Genomic DNA, 19726 nt, shown 5'->3' with positions numbered 1-19726 from the left:
AAAAAGAGAGGCAAAAAACCCCCAATCCCTCTAGGGGAATGGAATTATCTACAGCCCTTCCTCAAACAACCCACACCCCAAATTCTGCCTTGTAGAAAAATCTGCTCTCATTTTTGCGGCTAGATTTGCTTTAGAAACTGCAAAGACTGCAGCCTAGATGCAAATGTCAACCTTTGCCGTCAGTTATGCAAAGAATCCTCTTTGTTTTGCATCATTTGTTCTGCAGGACCCCCCCCCTCCCCGCCTCTGCCACCAACCCCAATTTTGCCAGTATTGCGGGGTAGGCAAGGAGATTTACAAGAATTCTGATATATGAATTTCAAGCCTATTATTCTCCAACCCCCCCCCTTTTCCTGTGCAGTTTAGAAACTTGATACAGGAATGCCGGAATCTCTCTTATACCGAGTCAGATCACTGAGTCTATCTAACCTAAACTCAAGGACAGATTTCCACAATTTCAGACAGGCCAGCCCTAGTCCTACTGGGAGATGCTGGGGCCTCCCGCAACTAGGTTGGCTTCTTTTGGAACCATGAGATCCAGAAACTTGACTGCTTTTAAGGCCTTGTGTTTTGGCAACCACAAGATCTGGAAACTGGAATATTAAAGAATGCAAGAATTGAATATATGGACAAACTCGCTACACATGAACAAGCTGTATACAAATGTAGACCTGCCATGGGCAAATTTAACAATATTTGGAATTCATTCTTATAAATACTGTAGGGCGTAGAAGGTTTCGGTCTTGTTAACTACAATAACAATTCCCTCCCTCTTTTTTTGTAATGTACACAATATCTTTTTTCTGTTTTGTTCTCTACATGGGTACTATTTCTTGTTTCATTTTCTTTTGTGTCTTATCTTATTCTGTGTACTTGTAATTTTGTACATTTTATTTTTCAACACACACACACAGGATCAGACCAATGGCCTATCAACTCCAGCATTGTGTTCTCAGCTGCAGCCAAGCAGACAAAGACTTTTAATCCCTTTTGCAACCATGAGATCTAGAAACTTGCTATACAGATGCTTTAAAGCCCTTTGGGGACCCACCATAAGGTCTAGAAACTTGATACCATTGTGTTTTTTTAAATGAAAGTTAAGATTCCCCAGCCAGCTGACTTCTCCAATCAGCAGCCTGCAACACAGCTGTAAATCTCCCCAGCACACATAAAGATCTGTGTGTGCAGGATCCGGCCGTGGGGCAGCCAAAATCCTCCTGCAGAAGTCCCGCCCAACTCTCTGTGGACCATCAAAATTGGCAGCAGGCACTAGAAGAGTTTTCTCAAAAGGTCTCTGCCTGCATTGCGCAATAATACCAAGTTGGCAGCACCCTGAGCAGGAACTGACCAATTGCGACGGCCTGCTCTCCTGCCAGTCACACCCCGAAGGGGTTGGGTGGTCTTCTGGTTTGTCCCATCCAGGGAGCGCTCCCCACAGAAAACTTGCAGTTAGGATGCAGCCAGGTGCTGGTGGAAATACAGGCCGAAGAGGGTGGCGATGACCTGGCAGGCGGACACCCACCAGATGAAGAAAGACAGAAGCCCCCGGTAGAAAAGTGGGGTGAAGACCGTGCTGAAAGCCTCCAGGGCCCCCGTGATCTGCTCCACCGCTGCCTGGATGTCCTCCGTTCCTCCGTCGTTCGAGGGGGAGGCCTGGGGGGCACGAACCGCATCCACTGCTGGCGAGGTCAGGGCGGACTCTGGGTACAGCCCCCAGGAATAGTCGCCTTTTAAAGAGACACACAGGTGAGAAACAGGGCAAGGCACACATGAGTCAACAGTGTGATGCAGCAGCTAAAAAAGCTGATGCAATTCTGGGCTGCATCAATAGGAGTATAGCGTCTAGATCAAGGGAAGTAATAGTACCACTGTATTCTGCTCTGGTCAGACCTCACCTGGAGTACTGTGTCCAGTTCTGGGCACCACAGTTCAAGAAGGATACTGGCAAGCTGGAACGTGTCCAGAGGAGGGCAACCAAAATGGTCAAAGGCCTGGAAACAATGCCTTATGAGGAACGGCTTAGGGAGCTGGGTATGTTTAGCCTGGAGAAGAGAAGGTTAAGGGGTGATATGATAGCCATGTTCAAATATATAAAAAGATGTCATATAGAGGAGGGAGAAAGGTTTTCTGCTGCTCCAGAGAAGCGAACACAGAGCAATGAATTCAAATGACAAGAAAGAAGATTCCACCTAAACATTAGGAAGAACTTCCTGACAGTAAGAGCTGTTTGACAGTGGAATTTGCTGCCAAGAAGTGTGGTGGAGTCTCCTTCTTTGGAGGTCTTTAAGCAGAGGCTTGACAGGCATATGTCAAGAATGCTTTGATGGTGTTTCCTGCTTGGCAGGGGGTTGGACTGGATGGCCCTTGTGGTCTCTTCCAACTCTATGATTCTATGATTCACACACAACTCCTAACCCAGCCTAGTATTCAAGCCCTTTGCTGGTCGCCACAGGCAAGCAGGAACTGCGTGCAGGCGAGCAAGGGGGCCAGTGGGTCAGCATACAGCAAAGCAGGCTGCCACCCGGCGGGCTGGGCCTCCCCAGCAGAGGGTGGCAAAAGTGGGCACTGGGATGGGGGACATTCCATCGTCTCTCTGTCAACAGCCTCGCTGGAGGCAGAAGAATGACCAACTGCGGAACCCCAAATGGAAGAAGCTCAGAGTCTGGGGTGGGGGGGGTGGTGGGACGATGATGAGTGGTCAGAGGGAGGAGACTGAGGAGGAGGTGTTGGAAGCGGAAGAGGCAACAGGGCTTAGTGAGTGGAGAGAGTCGGTGGCAGAGAATCAGTCCAGAATCAGTGGCAGAAACTGGAGCAGAAGAAGAAGGGAGCCTGGCTGGTAAAGAGTCACAGGTGTCTCCACCTCCTGCTGCATCAAGCTGCCCTGCCCGAACCAGGAGAGGCATGAAAAGTGCAGAGGAGAGGTTGGCTGCATGACGGCACTGTCTCCAATTGCTTGGGGTAAACCCTAGAGCGGAGGGAACTTAGGCAGCCGCTGGGAGACGGGGACTTTCAGTCTCAGCAACTGCTTCATGGGGGGGCAAGACCTACCAGGGATGAGCTGCTCTGCTCCTTAGGCCTGGTGCTTAGCCAAGTCTGTGCAGATCCTGTCTTATGAATAATGATTTATTTGTGTGATTTGCTGCCGGCTTGCTTTTGACACTCTCTTGTAGAGACGGGGAACTCCTGGGTCCCTTGAGATGTTGCTGGGATCTGGATGCCCGTCATCCCAGACCACTGGGCATGCTGGCTGCTGGGAGTTGGAGCCTAGCAACGTCTGGAGGGCCACAAAAGTTGCCCTCCCTTGCTTAACCAGTAGCATGGCACACCGCAGGCCAGATATATATATATATATTTGGGGGGGGGGCTGGCTCTATTTCAAAGAGGCATTTCCCATCTTGAGAAAGCAGGGAAGGTCTCTTCCTAGATGCTGGAGGGGAAACCTGTCTGGATACTGCTGAACTTCCAGCAAACACACCCCACGATCAGGGATGATGGGAGGAAAAGTTCAGCAAACACCAGCAGGACCATGGATGTACCCCCCCCCCAATTCCTGTGCTAGTATTTGATAATAAATGCATGTGTCCGGCTAGAAACTAAAGTGGGGGCATTTAGCTATGCAGCAGCCCCATTCAGCTCCTTGAAGGCCTCCCCTCTGCCACCACTTACTTTAAAAAAAAAAAAATTATTGAAAGTTTTTTTTCATACAGAATAAAAGAAAAACAATTTTACATAGCCAATATAGAAGAAAAAACAGAAAAACAAAAAGAGAAAAAAGGGGAAAAAACACAAAAGAAAACACTTCAAAAAAGAAAGAAAGAAAAATCTAATTTATATCCCATAATTATAACCAATTCCGACTTCCCTGTCCCCTCCTTTCCGAGTCCATTTTTATCCCAAAATATACAGCTTCCAATTTATTATAAAAGTACAACTTTTTGAATTTATTATAATGAATTCACTTACCTAGCGTTTTGAGGAGGAACGTGCAATGCAAGGTGAGGAGAATTGGGGCCAGGTACTGCAAACTGACCACGGTGACGTAGCAGTAGATTCTGGTGATCTGTAATTAAATAATAATAATAATAATATAAAAAACAAACTCCAAAACAGAACAAAAACACCATCTTAGTAACGTTGCCATTTGGAGGAATGGAACTTAAAAATAAACAGGACATTTAATTTTGCCCAGGATCAAGCCCCTCCAATACTTTGTTTGGAACTTATGGCCGCTGCAGCGAAATGTCCCATCTGCCAGCCAGATGACACCTGAGTTTCTTCTTCCCTCTGCATACCTTTTTCCTTTCATGCTGCGTCTGTTCGCCTACCAGCGTACAGCAGGGAAGGGATCGCCTTCGCTTTTAATACAGGGGTGGGGTGGGGGAACCTTCAGCAAGTCCCAACTTGTCCCACAAAGTCGTCCCTTTATGTACGCCTGATGTCCCCCCCGCCTTGCTCTGCCTCCGCACCTTCCGCTGGATCTCCAGGACGGAAATCCTCCCGGCCTCCCTCTTCATCTGCTCCACCCATCTCTCAGCAAGGTTCAGGTAGGCCTGCAGGTGGTAGCGTACGACAGCCAGGCGGAGGAGGCACAGAGCTACAATGGTCCAGAGGCGCACCGAATTATAGGAAGCATTGGAAAGGCTGCGGGCAGAAAGAAAAACAGACACACACATACAAGAGACTGCAGATATACTGTACAGCCGCAAATAAAAGTCTTAAGTGTGTTGTAACAACAACAACAACAACTTTATTGTCAACGTACAACCTGTGTACAATGAAATTAACCGAGCCTCCCCCCCCCCCAAACACTCAATCTCATGGCACTCTGTGTGCTTGTCGCACAACACACCAACCCCGAAAGTCTATATTATTTTCTGGTAGGTAGCCAAGCTGGTCTGGCGTAGTCAAAACAAAATACGCCGGCTCCCTCGGCCAATAATGCGAGATAAGCGCCGCAACCCCAGAGTCGGTCACAACTGGACCTAATGGTCAGGGGTCCCTTTACCTTTATGGAAACCATGGAGGGGGAAGATGAGAAGTCAAGGGATAAAGTAACTTATGGTTTAGGTTAAAATTTGTAAAAATTAATATGAGGGTTATTTATAAAGGATGATGCCGGGGAGAGAGGAGCGGGGAGGTGGGGTGGCGGTGGCCTAGGGAGAGCTCCGGGGGCCAAAGGGAGAGCTCTGAAGGGCCGCCTCTCCTTCCTGGCGATCGCAGAAGCACTTACATTTGGACGGTCTCTTTCCCCATGGGGGCGTTGAGCAGGAGGTCCCGGGAAATGGGCTTGACCCACATCAGCACGACAGCCACGGGCGCAAGGAAGCTGGCGTGGAGGAGCAGCCTGCCGTGTTAGGGGTCAAGGAGAAGAAGGGTCAGGCCCCCCCACAGGCTACCTCCCTCCGCATCCCTGCCACTTATCCCCCCCACCCGTCTTTCAGGACTGGGGCAAGCCGTTACGCAACTGGACCGCCGGCTGGTCTGCGGCCATCTTGAGGGCATCCAGGTGAGTCTGCGCCAACCGCAGCCCCGGGAAGGTCAGGCAGGCGCCGAGGAACGAGCAGAAGGCCACCAGGCAAAGCTTGACGGTCAGCTTGGTCACGGGGACCCTGGAGGGAAGAGAGAAGGGGGCGTCTTTTGGGAAGGGCTAAGGCTGCTGGAGATGCTGGGTCACAGAATCAGAGAGCGGTGGAGTTGGAAGGGACCCCAAGGGCCATCCCTGCAAGGCAAGGCATCGCAGCTAAAGGATCCCTGACACAAAAACAGGGCCTCTTCTGCAGTGGCTCCCCCTTTGTGGAATGCTCCCTCCATGGAGGTTCGGTGGGTGCCAGAGAATCATAGAATTGTAGGAGTTGGAAGGGACCTGAGAGTAGTCCAACCCCCTGCAATGCAGGAATCTCAACTAAAGCATCCAGGACAGAAGCCAGCCTCCGCTTAAAAACCCCCGAAGAAGGAGAGCCCTTCACCTCCTAAGGGAGTTCTGCCTGATGTTGAGTTGGAATCTCCTCCCTTGTAACTTGAAGCCATGGGTTCGAGTCCTACCCTCCAGAGCAGGAGAGAACAAGCTTGCTCCATCTTCCCTGTGACAGCCCTTGAGATATTTGAAGATGGCTCTCCTATCTCCTCTCAGTCTCCTCTTTTCCAGGCTAAATATACCCAACTCCTTCAACCGTTCTTCATAAGGCCTGGTTTCCAGACTCCTGATCATCTTGGTCGCTCTCCTCTGCACACCTTACTGCTTGTCAACATTCTTCTTAAATTGTGGTGCCCAGAACTGGAGCAGGACTCCATATGTGGTCTGAGCAAGGCAGAAGAGAGGGGTAATCCTCTCCCTACAGAGCCATCATACAGATCATAAAATCATAAAATCATAGAATTATAGAATCATAGAGTTGGAAGAGACCACAAGGGCCATCCAGTCCAACCCCCTGCCAAGCAGGAAACACCATCAAAGCATTCTTGACATATGCCTGTCAAGCCTCTGCTTAAAGACCTCCAAAGAAGGAGACTCCACTACACTCCTTGGTAGCAAATTCCACTGCCGAACAGCTCTTACTGTCAGGAAGTTCTTCCTAATCTTTAGGTGGAATCTTCTTTCTTGAAGTTTGAATCCATTGCTCCGTGTCCGCTTTTCAGGAGCAGCAGAAAACAACCTTTCTCCCTCCTCCATATGACATCCTTTCATATATTTGAACATGGCTATCATATCACCCCTTAACCTTCTCTTCTCCAGGCTAAACATACCCAGCTCCCTAAGCCGTTCCTCATAAGGCATTGTTTCCAGGCCTTTGACCATTTTGGTTGCCCTCTTCTGGACACGTTCCAGCTTGTCAGTATCCTTCTTGAACTGTGGTGCCCAGAACTGGACACAGTACTCCAGGTGAGGTCTGACCAGAGCAGAATACAGTGGTACTATTACTTCCCTTGATCTAGAAGATGCTATACTCCTATTGATGCAACCCAGAATTGCATTGGCTTTTTTAGCTGCTGCATCACACTGCTGACTCTGCTTGGAAGCCTGCTCCAGGGACCCCCAGATAATTTCACCTGAGTTTCATGCAAAAATCAAACTGACCTCCCTAGTTTAGAGTTAGACCATTGGTCCCTCAGCCCTGAATGCGAAACCAGGTGACCTAGAAGGTTGATGCCAATAGGAAGCTCAGGACTGCCTGCGCTGAATGGCAGCAGCTGCCCTAGGCTTCATGCAAGGGACTCTCCCAGCCCTTACCTGGAGATGCCCTCAGGGATTGGACCTGCATGTGAAACAGGAGCTTTGCCACGAAGCTGCGGCTCTCTTTCCCAGGACAGGACTACACGCCTGGCATTTGGTGGTGGACTGCCCCTGAACATGGAAGCTCTACTTAACTCTCAGCAATGGATGCCTCCACCCACCCTCTGAGAAGCAATCCCTATTGATGGTATCAAACAAATCCTGGAAATGTAAACATAATGAGGAATGTAAACATAAAGATTAGGAAGAACTTCCTGACAGTAAGAGCTGTTCGGCAGTGGAATTTGCTACCAAGGAGTGTAGTGGAGTCTCCTTCTTTGGAGGTCTTTAAGCAGAGGCTTGACAGGCATATGTCAAGAATGTTTTGATGGTTTTCCTGCTTGGCAGGGGGTTGGACTGGATGGCACTTGTGGTCTCTTCCAACTCTATGATTCTACCATCCAGAGCAAGCAAAAACAAGCTTGTTCCCTCTTCCATGTGACAGCCCTTGAGATATTTGAAAATGGCTCTCATATCCCCTCTTTCCAGGCTAAGCATACCCAGCTCCTTCAACCATTCTTCATAAGGCTTGATTTCCAGTCCCTTGATCATCTTGGTCGCCCTTCTCTCTGCACACCTTCCAGCTTGTCAACATCCTTCTTAAATTGTGGTGCCCAGAATTGGACACAATATTCCAAGTGTGGTCTGACCAAGGCCGAACAGAGCAGGACTATGACTTTCCTTGATTTGTCCAGCTGAGCCAAATGAAAATTTTAGGAACAATCTTCCCCACCTTTTTTGCAAACTAAAAAGTCCTAAACGCTGCAACTTTTCCTTGTAGGGAAATCACCTGGCTCATTTTGGCCAACATTTCCTAACTCTAGAACAGGCACCCCCAAACTGCGGCCCTCCAGATGTTTTGGCCTACAACTCCCATGATCCCTAACTAGCAGGAACAGTGGTCAGGGAAGATGGGAATTGTAGTCCAAAACATCTGGAGGGCCGAAGTTTGGGGATGCCTGCTCTAGAATGTCACTTTTGACGTGAGCTGACCAAAACAGTCCTGGAGTGGCCTCATGTCACACATCAGATCTCCACTTGACGGTAGGAGGTGGACGAAGATAAATAAATCTGGGCGGGGCTTAAGATTTCAGAGAAGAGGACATTATTTATGTATGTTACTATGGTGGCAAGAATTCAGATAGCACAAAAGTGGAAGACTGGAGAAATTCCAACTAAAGAAAAATGGCAGGAGAAATTGATGAATTATGCAGAACTGGCAAAATTGACAGACAGACTTCGAGAAAAAGACAACAGAGACTTTGAAAAAGAGTGGGAACCATTTATAACAGGCATCCCCCAAACTGTGGCCCTCCAGATGTTTTTGGCCTACAACTCCCATGATCCCTAGCTAACAGGACCAGCGGTCAGGGATGATGGGAATTGTAGTCCAAAACATCTGGAGGGCCGAAGTTTGGGGGATGCCTGATTTATAATATACTTGCAGAAACAAAGGAAGACTATTGACTTGATGGCAAGATTTAAATACTCACATCTTTATTAACAAAGAACATTTTAAACGACAATGGTATAGTGGACCTTTAAGAAACAGCAGTATGTAACCAGGGGGGAACAAACCAGAAGTGGAAGTTGGGGGAAGCCCAGGAGGAAAGGGAAGAGGGAATGAAATATAAATGTTATTGATATGGGATGTATGCTTACCTTCCAAGTCCCGGACTGCAGAATCCGGGACCGGCAGCCGTGTGACACCGGAAGTTGCGTCAACGTAACTTCCGGTGTCGCTTTGCCCTTCTATGGGCACCAAAATTGGCCGCCGCCGGCTTCGAAAGTCGCTTTTACGCATGTCAGGAAGTGCGTCGATGCAACTTCCGGTGTTGCTCCGCCCATCTATGGGCACCAAAATGGCCGCCGCCAACACCAGAAGTCGTGTCTATGCACTTCCGGACATGCGTAGATGCGACTTTTGAAGCCAGCGGCGGCTATTTTTGGTGCCCATAGAAGGGCAAATCGGAAAGAAAAAATTGGCCTCCGGCAGGAGAAAATAATGGAGAATAACGGGAGAAGAAGTGATACGGGGGACCACCGGGAAAAGGTAAGTAAAAACGGGGGTTTCCCGGGGAAAACGGGGTACTTGGCAGCTATGGATGTATGTAATGATAGAGAAAGAAAAGTGAATAAAAATTTAATTAAAAAAAAAAAGATTTCAGAGACACACTTACGTCCAGTCCCAACCTTGCCCCTTCAAGAAGACCTCCAAGTTGTCATGGACGCTATTCAGCCCTGTGGGGACAAGAGAGCCAGGTGAGAATCCAGGAGAATGCTGCAGCACGATTGCTGACAGGAATGAGGCCTTATCAAAATACAGTGGCGGACCTACATTTACGGACCTACATTTACCCCCCCCCCAAAGAAATTGAATTTTCACGGGGACCCCAACACAACCAGTAACCAGTAACGACTGTCATCTTCTTCTTCCCATGACAGATCACAATTTTTTTTTTAAAAAAAATCAATCTCAGATTTTCATAAAAATTGCTGTACAAAGGCCAAGCCACTGGTGTGAATAAAGGTCTCCTAGGTCCTAATTTTTTTGAGTTATGGGGGGATGAAAATGCAGGCACGATGCCAGAGGTGCCAATTGGAATAAAATTTTGGGGAGCGGGGCTGCAGGTAAGCCCCGCATAATCAGTCACGTGACGCAGTGCACACACACTATTTGGAAGGCAATGGCCATCAACTTTGGAGGGGCCCCTCAAATATTTTATTGTGGGGGGCGAAGGGTATGTGGAACGCCCTCCCCTCAGATGTCAAGGCAATAAGCAACTATCTTACTTTTAAAAGACATCTGAAGGCAGCCCTGTTTAGGGAGGTTTTTAATGTTTAATGCTGTATTGTGTTTTTAATATTCGGTTGGTAGCCGCCCAGAGTGGCTGGGGAAACCCAGCCATATGGGCGGGGTATAAATAATAAATTATTATTAGTAGTAGTAGTAGTAACCTGATTTGGTATTCTAACCTTTTCGTATCTAAAAGTTTTAGAATTCTAGAAAATTTTAGAAAAACTTAATTTTTTCATTCTTCTGACCATCGAGCGGTGCATACACTTTAGGAAATAAGTAAAATTATTTCTATATAACCCCTGCTTTGTGAGCTCAACCCCAGCTCACCCACCTGCGTCGAGGCCAAATTCAAGGTAGTCTTCGCGGACGACCAGGACCAGCATGGCGACGAGGAGGAAGAAGAAAGCAAAGGCCAGGCAGACCGATCGCTCGCCCCCCTCTTTGGATCGGAAGTAATGCGTCATCACCGTGAAAAAGATTTTGCTGAAGGGAAGGGTTGCGCTAAGGATCATATGCCGGAAACCTCGCTTCTCCGGAGAAAGGCAAGGGTTTCACTTTATTCATTCATTCGTCTCTATACAGTTTATTTCAATTTTAGTTTTTTTTACAGGCATACAAATCAAATAACTTTCCAATAAACACACATATACGTGTGTGTGTGCGTGTACACACACACACACACACACACACACACACACACACATATATATATACAGAGAAAGAGGCCCTTCCCTTCACCCCCCCTTGAGGTTTCTTATAATGTTAATTTTTAACACAGCATTTCCCACGTTATTCCATTTATTAGTTACTCCCTGATTTTTCATTAAAGTTACATTTAACTGCTTGTTTTACCTTAATCCTGCTAATGAACTTAATTGTGTGTAAAAATTTTTAATTCAGATACAGTATTCCACAAATTTTCCCCGTTCCTTGATGAAATTTCTTTCTTCTTGGTTCCTTATTCTTCCATTCATTTAGTCTGACACTCCTCCTTGGTTGGGACACAATCCTGAAATAGCTTCACTTTTGGGATTATTTCATGCCCGCTGTTCCCTTCACGGAACTACAGTTCCCAGGGTGCTCTATCAATCTGCCCCTCTCTCCCGGCAAGTAACTCGGGTTCCTAAATCCCATTGGGTCTATTCCGAGTATCGCTTCGGCCACCTTGACTCTATGCAATTAAAAGCTCTCTGATGCAACTTTAACAACCATGGCATTCCCCTCCAAAGAATTCTGGGAGCTGTAGTTTGCTCGGGGCAGAGTTCCCTGGGAAGAGGAATAATGGTTAATCCCCTGCCTGTCAGCTTCCTGGCACCTCCTGCAGAAATACTGATTGTTTTGCCACCACAAGCTCTATAAACTGGATATTCAAATGCTTTAAAACTTTTTTTTAAAATCCTGAGGTGTTGAAGCATAGAAGCATAACACTGCAAGGTGGGAAGGGGACCCGAGGGTCATGTAGTCCAACCCCCTGCAACGCAGGAATCTCAACTAAAGCATCCAGGACAGATGCTTAAAAACCTCTGCTTAAAAACTTCCAAGGAGGGAGAGTCCACCACCTTCCGCCCCACAGTTGAACTGCTCTTAACTGCCAGAAAGTTCTTTCCAGGTGTTTCGTTCGAATCTCCTTTCTTGTCACTTGAAGCCATGGGTTCGAGTCCTACCCTCCAGAGCAGGAGAAAACAAGATGTTATATCTTCCGTGCGGCAGCCCTTGAGATATTTGAAGATCTCAGTCTTCCCCTATCTCCTCTCAGTCTCCTCTTTCCCAGGCTAAACGTACCCAGCTCCTTCAACTGTCCCTCATCAGACTTGCTTTCCAGACCCTTGATCATCTCATTTGCCCTCCTCTGCACACCTTCCACCATGTCGACATCCTTCTCAAACTGTAGCGCCCAGAGCTGAAGACAGGACTCCAGGCCTCTTGCCCAGGAAACTTGGCGCATTTCTTAAACGTAAGCTCAATTTCTCAGACTTATAAATCATGAGGGCCTTCTCGGTGGTGGCGCCTGCCCTGTGGAACGCCCTCCCAACAGATGTCAAAGAGGAAAACAACTATCAGACCTTTAGAAGACATCTGAAGGCAGCCCTGTTCAGGGAGGCTTTTAATGTTTAATAGATTATTGTGTTTTATTTTTCTGTTGGAAGCCGCCCAGAGTGGCTGGGGAAACCTAGCCAGATGGGCGGGGCATAAATAATAAATTATTATTATTATCATTATTATTATTATTATTATTATTATTATTATTATTATTATTATTTTATGATATGCAGACACTTTTTTTTTTATGAAAGCATGTGAAATGGGAAGCGGTCATAAGAAGCTAAGAGGAGCCTTCTGGATCAGGCCAGGGGCCCCTCTAGTCCAGCACCCTGCTGTCACAGGGGCCAAGCAGATGCCCGAAAGGGAAGCCCAGAAACAGGATCCAATCAGAAGAACAACTCTCCCCTAGATGATGATGATGATTATATCCTGCCCATCTGACCAGACTTCCCCAGCCACTTTGGGAACCATCTGCCCTCGAGAGCCCTCTCCTAGTTTAGAATCATAGAGTCGGAAGGGACCCAACGGTCATCTAGTCCAACCCCCTTGCCATGCAGGAATCCCAGTGTCCCTCAATTGGACCCAATCCTCTTTTAAAGCCGTCCCAAGTTGGTGGCCGCAAATGACGTCCCCGGGGCCAAAGGATACACGGAGAAGATGACCGCCAGCAAGCACCAGAGAATCCCGATGTTGGCTTCCTTCCGGGGGTCAACCAGGCAGTAATAGCCTTCAGTGAAGACGTAGATCCCCGTGGCATATGCTGCAAAGTCCACATACCACTGATATTCCAGGAAATAGCACAGCACTAAGAAGAGAGACAGGAAGATGCTCTTATCGCCTCCTGAGCCTGACGAGCTGCACCCAAAAAGCCTCTTCCAAAAAGAAACAGCAAATTCCCAGTCCTCGTGGAATGGTCTAGAACGGGTGGGAAGGGACCCTGAGAGTCATCTAGCCCAACCCCCTGCAACGTAGGAATCTTTTTGCACAACGTGGGGGTCAAACCCACTACTCTGAGATTCAGAGTCTTACGGTTTGCCGACTGAGTTATATTCCAAATAAATGGTTGATCTGACAAGGAACCGTGGAGCCTGCCTTATCTAAAGCCATCCCAGCTTAGTACTGAATTGGACCCGGAAACTAATTGGCAGTCAGTGCTGTCGGGCCAGGATCGGTGCAATATGCTCAAACTGTCTTTACCCCAGTGTGCATCCTGGCTGCCGAATTCTGCACCACTGAAGATTTTTAATGTATAATAATAATAATAATAATAATAATAATAATAATATCCCACCCACTCCTGGCGGCTTCCAACAAATTAAAACACAACTAAGACATCAAACATCAAAAATTTCCCTATATAGGGCTGTCTTCAGATGTCTTCTAAAAGTCAGATAATTGTTTATTCCTTGACATCTGATGGGAGGGCATTTGTTGGGAGCTGTCCAGAGTGGCTGGGGCAACCCAGTCAGATGGGTGGGGTATGAATTATTATTTTTAGTATAAACCTGTAAGCTTCCTGGCGAAGGGGGGAATTTGAACTCTGGTCTCTCCCAGGTCATAGTCCAACACACTAGCCGCTGCAGTCAGATAGGCGGCATATAAATATCATCAACATCATCATCATCATAATTAAACTGCTGAGAAACTCCTTTGGCATGTAAGTGATATATAAACAAGTACCTAAAACTAATAATACACAAATGCTGTCTACGATCCCCGTAACTCGCTGGGCAGCCTATGGCAAGTGGCAGGAAACTTGCTTGCTTCAGGGAAAATTGGGCACAACTCTATCCGCCAAAGGGACTAGAAACTTGGCTCTGACAAACAAAAGCTAAAACAATCTCAGGAAGAAAGGCTTGGGGTGTCCCTGAGGAGACCAGACCACCTCAGGCCTCCCTGATCCCCAAAGCTATTTGGGGGAAGTGAGGGGAGGATAGACAGCCCCCCATTTCTGCCAAAGAGAGAGAGCTTAGGGCAGGCATCCCCAAACTGCGGCCCTCCAGATGTTTTGGCCTACAACTCCCATGATCCCTAGCTATCAGGACCATTGGTCAGGGTTGATGGGAATTGTAGTCCAAAACATCTGGAAGGCCAAAGTTTGGGGGTGCCTGGCTTAGGGGATCCAACCTCGGTGCATTTACCCAGAGCGTCCACGGCCGTGATGGGGCTGCTGTCCAAGCGAAGGTCAATATCCCGGGGGACGGAGGAAGGCTTTTCCTCGGTGACGCCGTTGATCTTCCTGTCAGATAAACAGACAAACGTCAGCCGGTTGGCACCAGAGGGAATTGTGTGGTCCAAAGACAGCGCCAGGGGGGCAAAGGTGGATCTAAGTTGCCCCCACGCCTTTCCCAGGTGTCTCCGTGCTGCAGGTGGAGATTCGTAGTTCCTTCCCCCAGCTGCCGCCCCACCGCCGGCCACCAGCTCCCTCAGCCTGCTGGACAGACAAGATGGCCGCCCTCACGTCAACTCCACTCACCGCTCCCTCTTCCCCTTCGGCCTCGGTTTCCCCGCGAGGGCGAGCAGCTCCTCTTCCGAAGGGTGTTTGAACCGGCGCAGGCTGTCGGAAGAAGAGGGGGAAAGGGGTCACCAAACAGAAATTGGGCCGGACACAACTCAAAAGGAGTCCCATTGGGATTGATGGGGAATGATATATAATGAAATGAAAAAATGTTCACAAACACGTTTGTTAAAAAACCAGAGGCTTTTTTTACTAGGAATATTAGGAGATGAAGTGCCAAAGAAACAAAAGAGACTATTTCTGTATGCGACCACAGTTGCCAGAATGTTACTTGCCCAGAAGTGGAAGGAAGAGAACGTCCCAACGAAAGAAGAATGGAGGACTAAGGTGATAGACTATGCCAAAATGGCAAAACTCACCATGCAGATCAGGCACCAAGATGAAGAAAAATTTAATCATGAATGGGAAATTTTTGTAGATTACTTTAAAGAGCACTGTAAAAATCTGGAAACATTAGCAGGGTTGTTGTAGCATTTGTGATCTCAAGGTAGAATTATGATGTGAAAAATAAGTATAAGAATTATAAGCATGGAAAAAGGGAATTTCTGCTACCTTCCGTTGCACAGGATCCACCGGGCGAAGGACCAGTGAGGGGCCATCTTCTGCATGATGCTGGCAACTAGCAGGGAGACCACAAGCTGCACCCCCATCACCGCCTATAGGGCAGAAGCAGAGGAAGAGGCCTTGGGTCAAGTCAAATGCTTTATTCTCGCCAAAGTTCTATTTATTATCATCATCATCATCCTCTACAACATTTCTCCAATGAGAATAGAGACATCCTATTCAATGATGATGATGATAAGTCGGATAGCTTAGTTGGTTAGAGGATGGCACTGAAGCCACCCAGAGAGGCTGTGGAAACCCAGCCATATTATTATTATTATTATTATTAATAATAATAATAATAATAATAATTTATTATTTATACCCCGCCCATCTGGCTGGGTTTCCCCAGCCACTCTGGGCGGCTTCCAACAGAAAAATAAAACACAGTAATCTATTAAACATTAAAAGCCTCCCTGAACAGGGCTGCCTTCAGATGTCTTCTAAAAGTCTGGTAGTTGTTTTCCTCTTTGACATCTTTTGGGAGGGCGTTCCACAGGGCAGGCGCCACCACCGAGAAGGCCCTCTGCCTAGTTCCCTGCAACTTGGCTTCTCGCAACGAGGGAACCGCCAGAAGGCCCTCGGTGCTGGACCTCAGTGCTGGACCTCAGTATTATTATTATTATTATTACTACCAATAATACTATTCCCTTTAACGTTTCTCCGACAAAAAGAGCAACGTCCTAAGGGAAAGTGGGACGTCCCGGGATCAAATCAGAAACCGGGACGGCTCCTGCAAATTCGAGACTGTCCCTGGAAAATAGGTGCACACGCCAAGGTTGCAGGCAGCTCCGATCCCCACAATGGACAGCTGCCTATTATTGCACTGCTGGGGGTTAGACTGGATGACCCTCAGGGTCCCTTCCAACTCTTATGATTCTGGTCTATACCTTTGTGTGAAGGATAGCTCAGTTGGCAGAGCATGAGGCTGTTAATCTCTGGGTCATGGGTTCAAACCCCATCCTGGGCAGACTGGAGGACCCACGGGGTCCCTTCCAACTTTACAGTTCTACCCCTTTGGGCTGATCCAGCAGAGATCCTGAGTTCAGTTTTAGAAACAGGTAGTGAATTTCTCACCCCACTTTTCGGATCCACCTCAACGTTCGCGCTCCACCCCGCCCCAAATCCTACACTTTGCACCTCTCTGCAGCTGTACCAAAACCCTAGACCCCATGTAAGGTTAGTGCAGAGATACTGAGTCCCTTTCTATTTTAAGAGTAGGAAGTGGAGCTGGCGGCTGGCTGTGTGGCCTGGACATGGGATTCAAATTTCATAGAATCATAGAATCATAGAGTTGGAAGAGACCACAAGGGCCATCCAGTCCAACCCCCTGCCAAGCAGGAAACACCATCAAAGCATTCTTGACAGATGGCTGTCAAGCCTCTGCTTAAAGACCTCCAAAGAAGGAGACTCCACCACACTCCTTGGTAGCAAATTCCACTGCCGGACAGCTCTTACTGTCAGGAAGTTCTTCCTAATGTTTAGGTGGAATCTTCTTTCTTGTAGTTTGAATCCATTGCTCCGTGTCCGCTTCTCTGGAGCAGCAGAAAACAATCTTTCTCCCTCCTCCATATGACATCCTTTTATATATTTGAACATGGCTATCATATCACCCCTTAACCTTCTCTTCTCCAGGCTAAACATACCCAGCTCCCTAAGCCGTTCCTCAAGGAAGGAGATTCCTACTTAACATTGGGGAAAACCTTTTGACAGTGGAACGGTCTTCCTCGGGAGGTGGAGGACTCTCCTTCCTTGGGAGTTCGTAAGCAGAGGTTGGATGGCCATCTGTCATGGATGCTGTAGCTGAGATTCCTGCATTGCAGGGGGTTGGACTGGATGACCCTTGGGGGTCCCTTCCAGCTCTACAGCTCTATGACCCCGGAAGGTGGTGATCTCAATCTCTCCTTCCTTGGAGGTTCTTCAACTGCGGTCGGATGACCACCTGTCCGGGGTTCTGCAGCTGTTTTTCGTGCCTTGCACGGGTTTGGGCTAGATGTCCTTTGGGGGTCCCCGTCCAACTCTACAGTTCTGTGGTCCTAGGACCCTGGCAAGCTTGCAAACCTTCTCTCTCATACAGAAAGCAAACCCACTTGCCCCGCAAGCCCAACTCCAGTCCCCTAAGTCCATAAACGCCCACCAATGCATTCTTGCAATTTTTTTAAAAAAACTTACCATTTTCTTGGAGGGTCACGAGCAAAAAACGCCCCCAAATCAAAAGACAGGCAAGGCAAGCAAGTTTTCCTGCACTTATGATCTTGCAGACCAAAGAAGGAGTGCGACCCTCCCAGCCAATCACAAGCGGGCACTTCCCGTGATTGCCAGCCAGGCAGCCAATGACAAAGCAAAATAAAAAATAAAAAAGTTTGAAGATAGGCGGGGATTTTTGCCATCCCCCCACCTGCTTCCGGTTTTCAGTCGCCTGCCAAGCGCGTTGCATTTCGGGGCTTGTAGTTTCCTTTCCCAGACCAGGTTCTTTAAGATGGAACGGAGAGAGAATTTTTTTTGCACGTTTTCCTCTGCAAAAAATCACAATGTTTTTCCTTCCCTGTAAATCACGCACGCCGTTTTGCAACCAGTATGGATGTCTTTAGAAGAGGATTGCACAAATCCGTGGGATTTTTTCACAAATCCAGTGGCTACTACTATAACTACTAGGCAGGATGGCTGTGTTCTCCTTCCCCTGGTCGTTGGCATCTGTCTGTCACCTCCGGAGGTGGTCAAATCGCTGGGGAAACAGAGCACCGACTGCGGCTGCAGAGGCCGGTAACCCCTGCATTGCGGGGGTTGGACTAGATGACCCTTGGGGGTCCCTTCCAACTCCACAATGCTATGATTCTGTGAATTTGTAACTGCTGCCTCCTGCATTGTTTTTGCTGCGTCAGCAGCGCCCAAGTGACCTCCCCGGGGGGGCGCAAGCCTGGGCACTGTGTCTGGGGGTCCCAGGCTACCCAGAGGACAAGACCCCAATCTCGGCCTTGCTGACGGGGTCCAAAAGAAAGCAGAGCAAGACATTGGGCACCAGCTGGGCAGCAGGAGTTGCCAGAAGGAGGCCGCGTGTAAGGTGCCATCCAACCGCCTTAGGGATTTTTGCAGGGTTCACTCCTGAGCCTTTTCTTCCCCCAAAGATATACCGCAGGCAAGGCAGCAGAGGTTAAGGACCAGAGTTTTCCTTCTCCTAGATGGGCTCCCTTCCCAGGTGAACGAGCCCCACCTTCCCCTCGCTTCCCTCTACAGAAACTGCCTTCTTGATCATTGTTGGGCTATTGCTCTCATCCCTGCATTCCACCAGAGCCTGTCTTTGCATACAGAGGGAGTCCCTAACTCACCAAGCGTTCAAGGCACACCGGCTCCCCTCACCTGGTTCAGCCGGCCAGTTAAAAGCCATTCCCAAGATTGTGGCCGCTGTCGCCTGCTGACAGCTTCCAGGAGCCACAGGTGAAAGCTGGGTGGAGGTGGGGAGCAAAGGTGGACAAACGATCCCAGAAGGAGCATGGCATGTTCCCAAAAGCAACTTCCCTGAACTTGGGGGGGTGAGAGAACTGAATCCTAACCGCCAGACCACCAGAGGGTAGCAATGCTTCTGAATCCCAGGTGCTGGAAACCACAGGAGGGGAGAGGGCTCTGGTGTTGGGGTTCTGATTGGCTGGGAGAGATGCAGGGTTGCCATGGATACGCCTCTGGGCGATGAGAGCTCCTTCTGGTCCTTGTCCACTGGGTGGTGCTTCAGAATTTCTTTTGGTGTGAAGTTTACAGATGGCAGCAGAGCAGCTGCTTTGCATGCAGAAGGGCTGAGCCAAGGGTAGGCAACCTAAGGCCCGTGGGCCGGATGCGGCTCAATCGCCTTCTCAATCCGGCCCACGGACAGTCCAGGAATCAACGTGTTTTTACATGAGTAGAATGTGTCCTTTTATTTAAAATGCATCTCTGGGTTATTTGTGGAGCCTACCTGGTGTTTTTACATGAGTTGTTGTTTAGTCGTTTAGTCGTGTCCGACACTTCGTGACCCCATGGACCATAGCACGCCAGGCACTCCTGTCTTGCACTGTCTCCCGCAGTTTGGTCAAACTCATGTTGGTAGCTTCGAGAACACTGTCCAACCAGCTCGTCCTCTGTCGTCCCCTTCTCCTAGTGCCCTCAATCTTTCCCAACATCAGGGTCTTTCCCAAGGATTCTGTTCTTCTCATGAGGTGGCCAAAGTATTGGAGCCTCAGCTTCACGATCTGTCCTTCCAGTGAGCACTCATGAGTAGAATGTGTCCTTTTATTTAAAATGCATCTCTGGGTTATTTGTGGGGCCTGCCTGGTGTTTTTACATGAGTAGCATGTGTGCTTTTATTTAAAATGCATCTCTGGGTTATTTGTGGGGCATAGGAATCTGTTCAATTCCCCCCAAAAAATATAGTCCGGCCCACCACAGTGTACCAGCCCATGGTTGAAAAAGGTTGCTGACCCCTGGGCTAAGCAATGGTCTGAGTTTCCTAAGTTCCTAGGAA

General features: G+C 48.3%; 1 protein-coding gene across 1 annotated transcript; it reads right to left on the bottom strand.

Annotated features, from left to right (window-relative positions):
* Window positions 1–347: 347 nt before the first annotated feature.
* TMEM161A (transmembrane protein 161A) lies at window positions 348–17531 on the bottom strand. The gene is made up of 12 exons (XM_035120576.2): window positions 17407–17531; window positions 15184–15287; window positions 14590–14670; window positions 14255–14352; window positions 12762–12918; window positions 10402–10553; window positions 9451–9511; window positions 5466–5609; window positions 5231–5344; window positions 4467–4641; window positions 3964–4060; window positions 348–1727 (listed from the first exon to the last, which is right to left on the bottom strand). Exons 1-12 carry the CDS (start codon window positions 17407–17409, stop codon window positions 1450–1452), a joined length of 1464 nt encoding a protein of 487 aa, XP_034976467.1. The 5' UTR covers window positions 17410–17531; the 3' UTR covers window positions 348–1449.
* Window positions 17532–19726: the final 2195 nt, after the last annotated feature.

The sequence above is a fragment of the Zootoca vivipara genome, chromosome 6 (assembly GCF_963506605.1).
Source record: "Zootoca vivipara chromosome 6, rZooViv1.1, whole genome shotgun sequence".
NCBI classification, from domain to species: domain Eukaryota; kingdom Metazoa; phylum Chordata; class Lepidosauria; order Squamata; family Lacertidae; genus Zootoca; species Zootoca vivipara.
This window is presented reverse-complemented; position numbering and strand designations above follow the sequence as displayed.

Excerpts from the sequence above, each read along its gene's own strand:
- TMEM161A (XM_035120576.2), bottom strand. Across the intron at positions 14,353-14,589 it reads CCGAAGGGGAAGAGGGAGCG|GAAGATCAACGGCGTCACCG; the intron begins GTGAGTGGAGTT and ends TTTATCTGACAG. Across the intron at positions 10,554-12,761 it reads CTGGCGGTCATCTTCTCCGT|CAAAATCTTTTTCACGGTGA; the intron begins GTATCCTTTGGC and ends CCTTCCCTTCAG.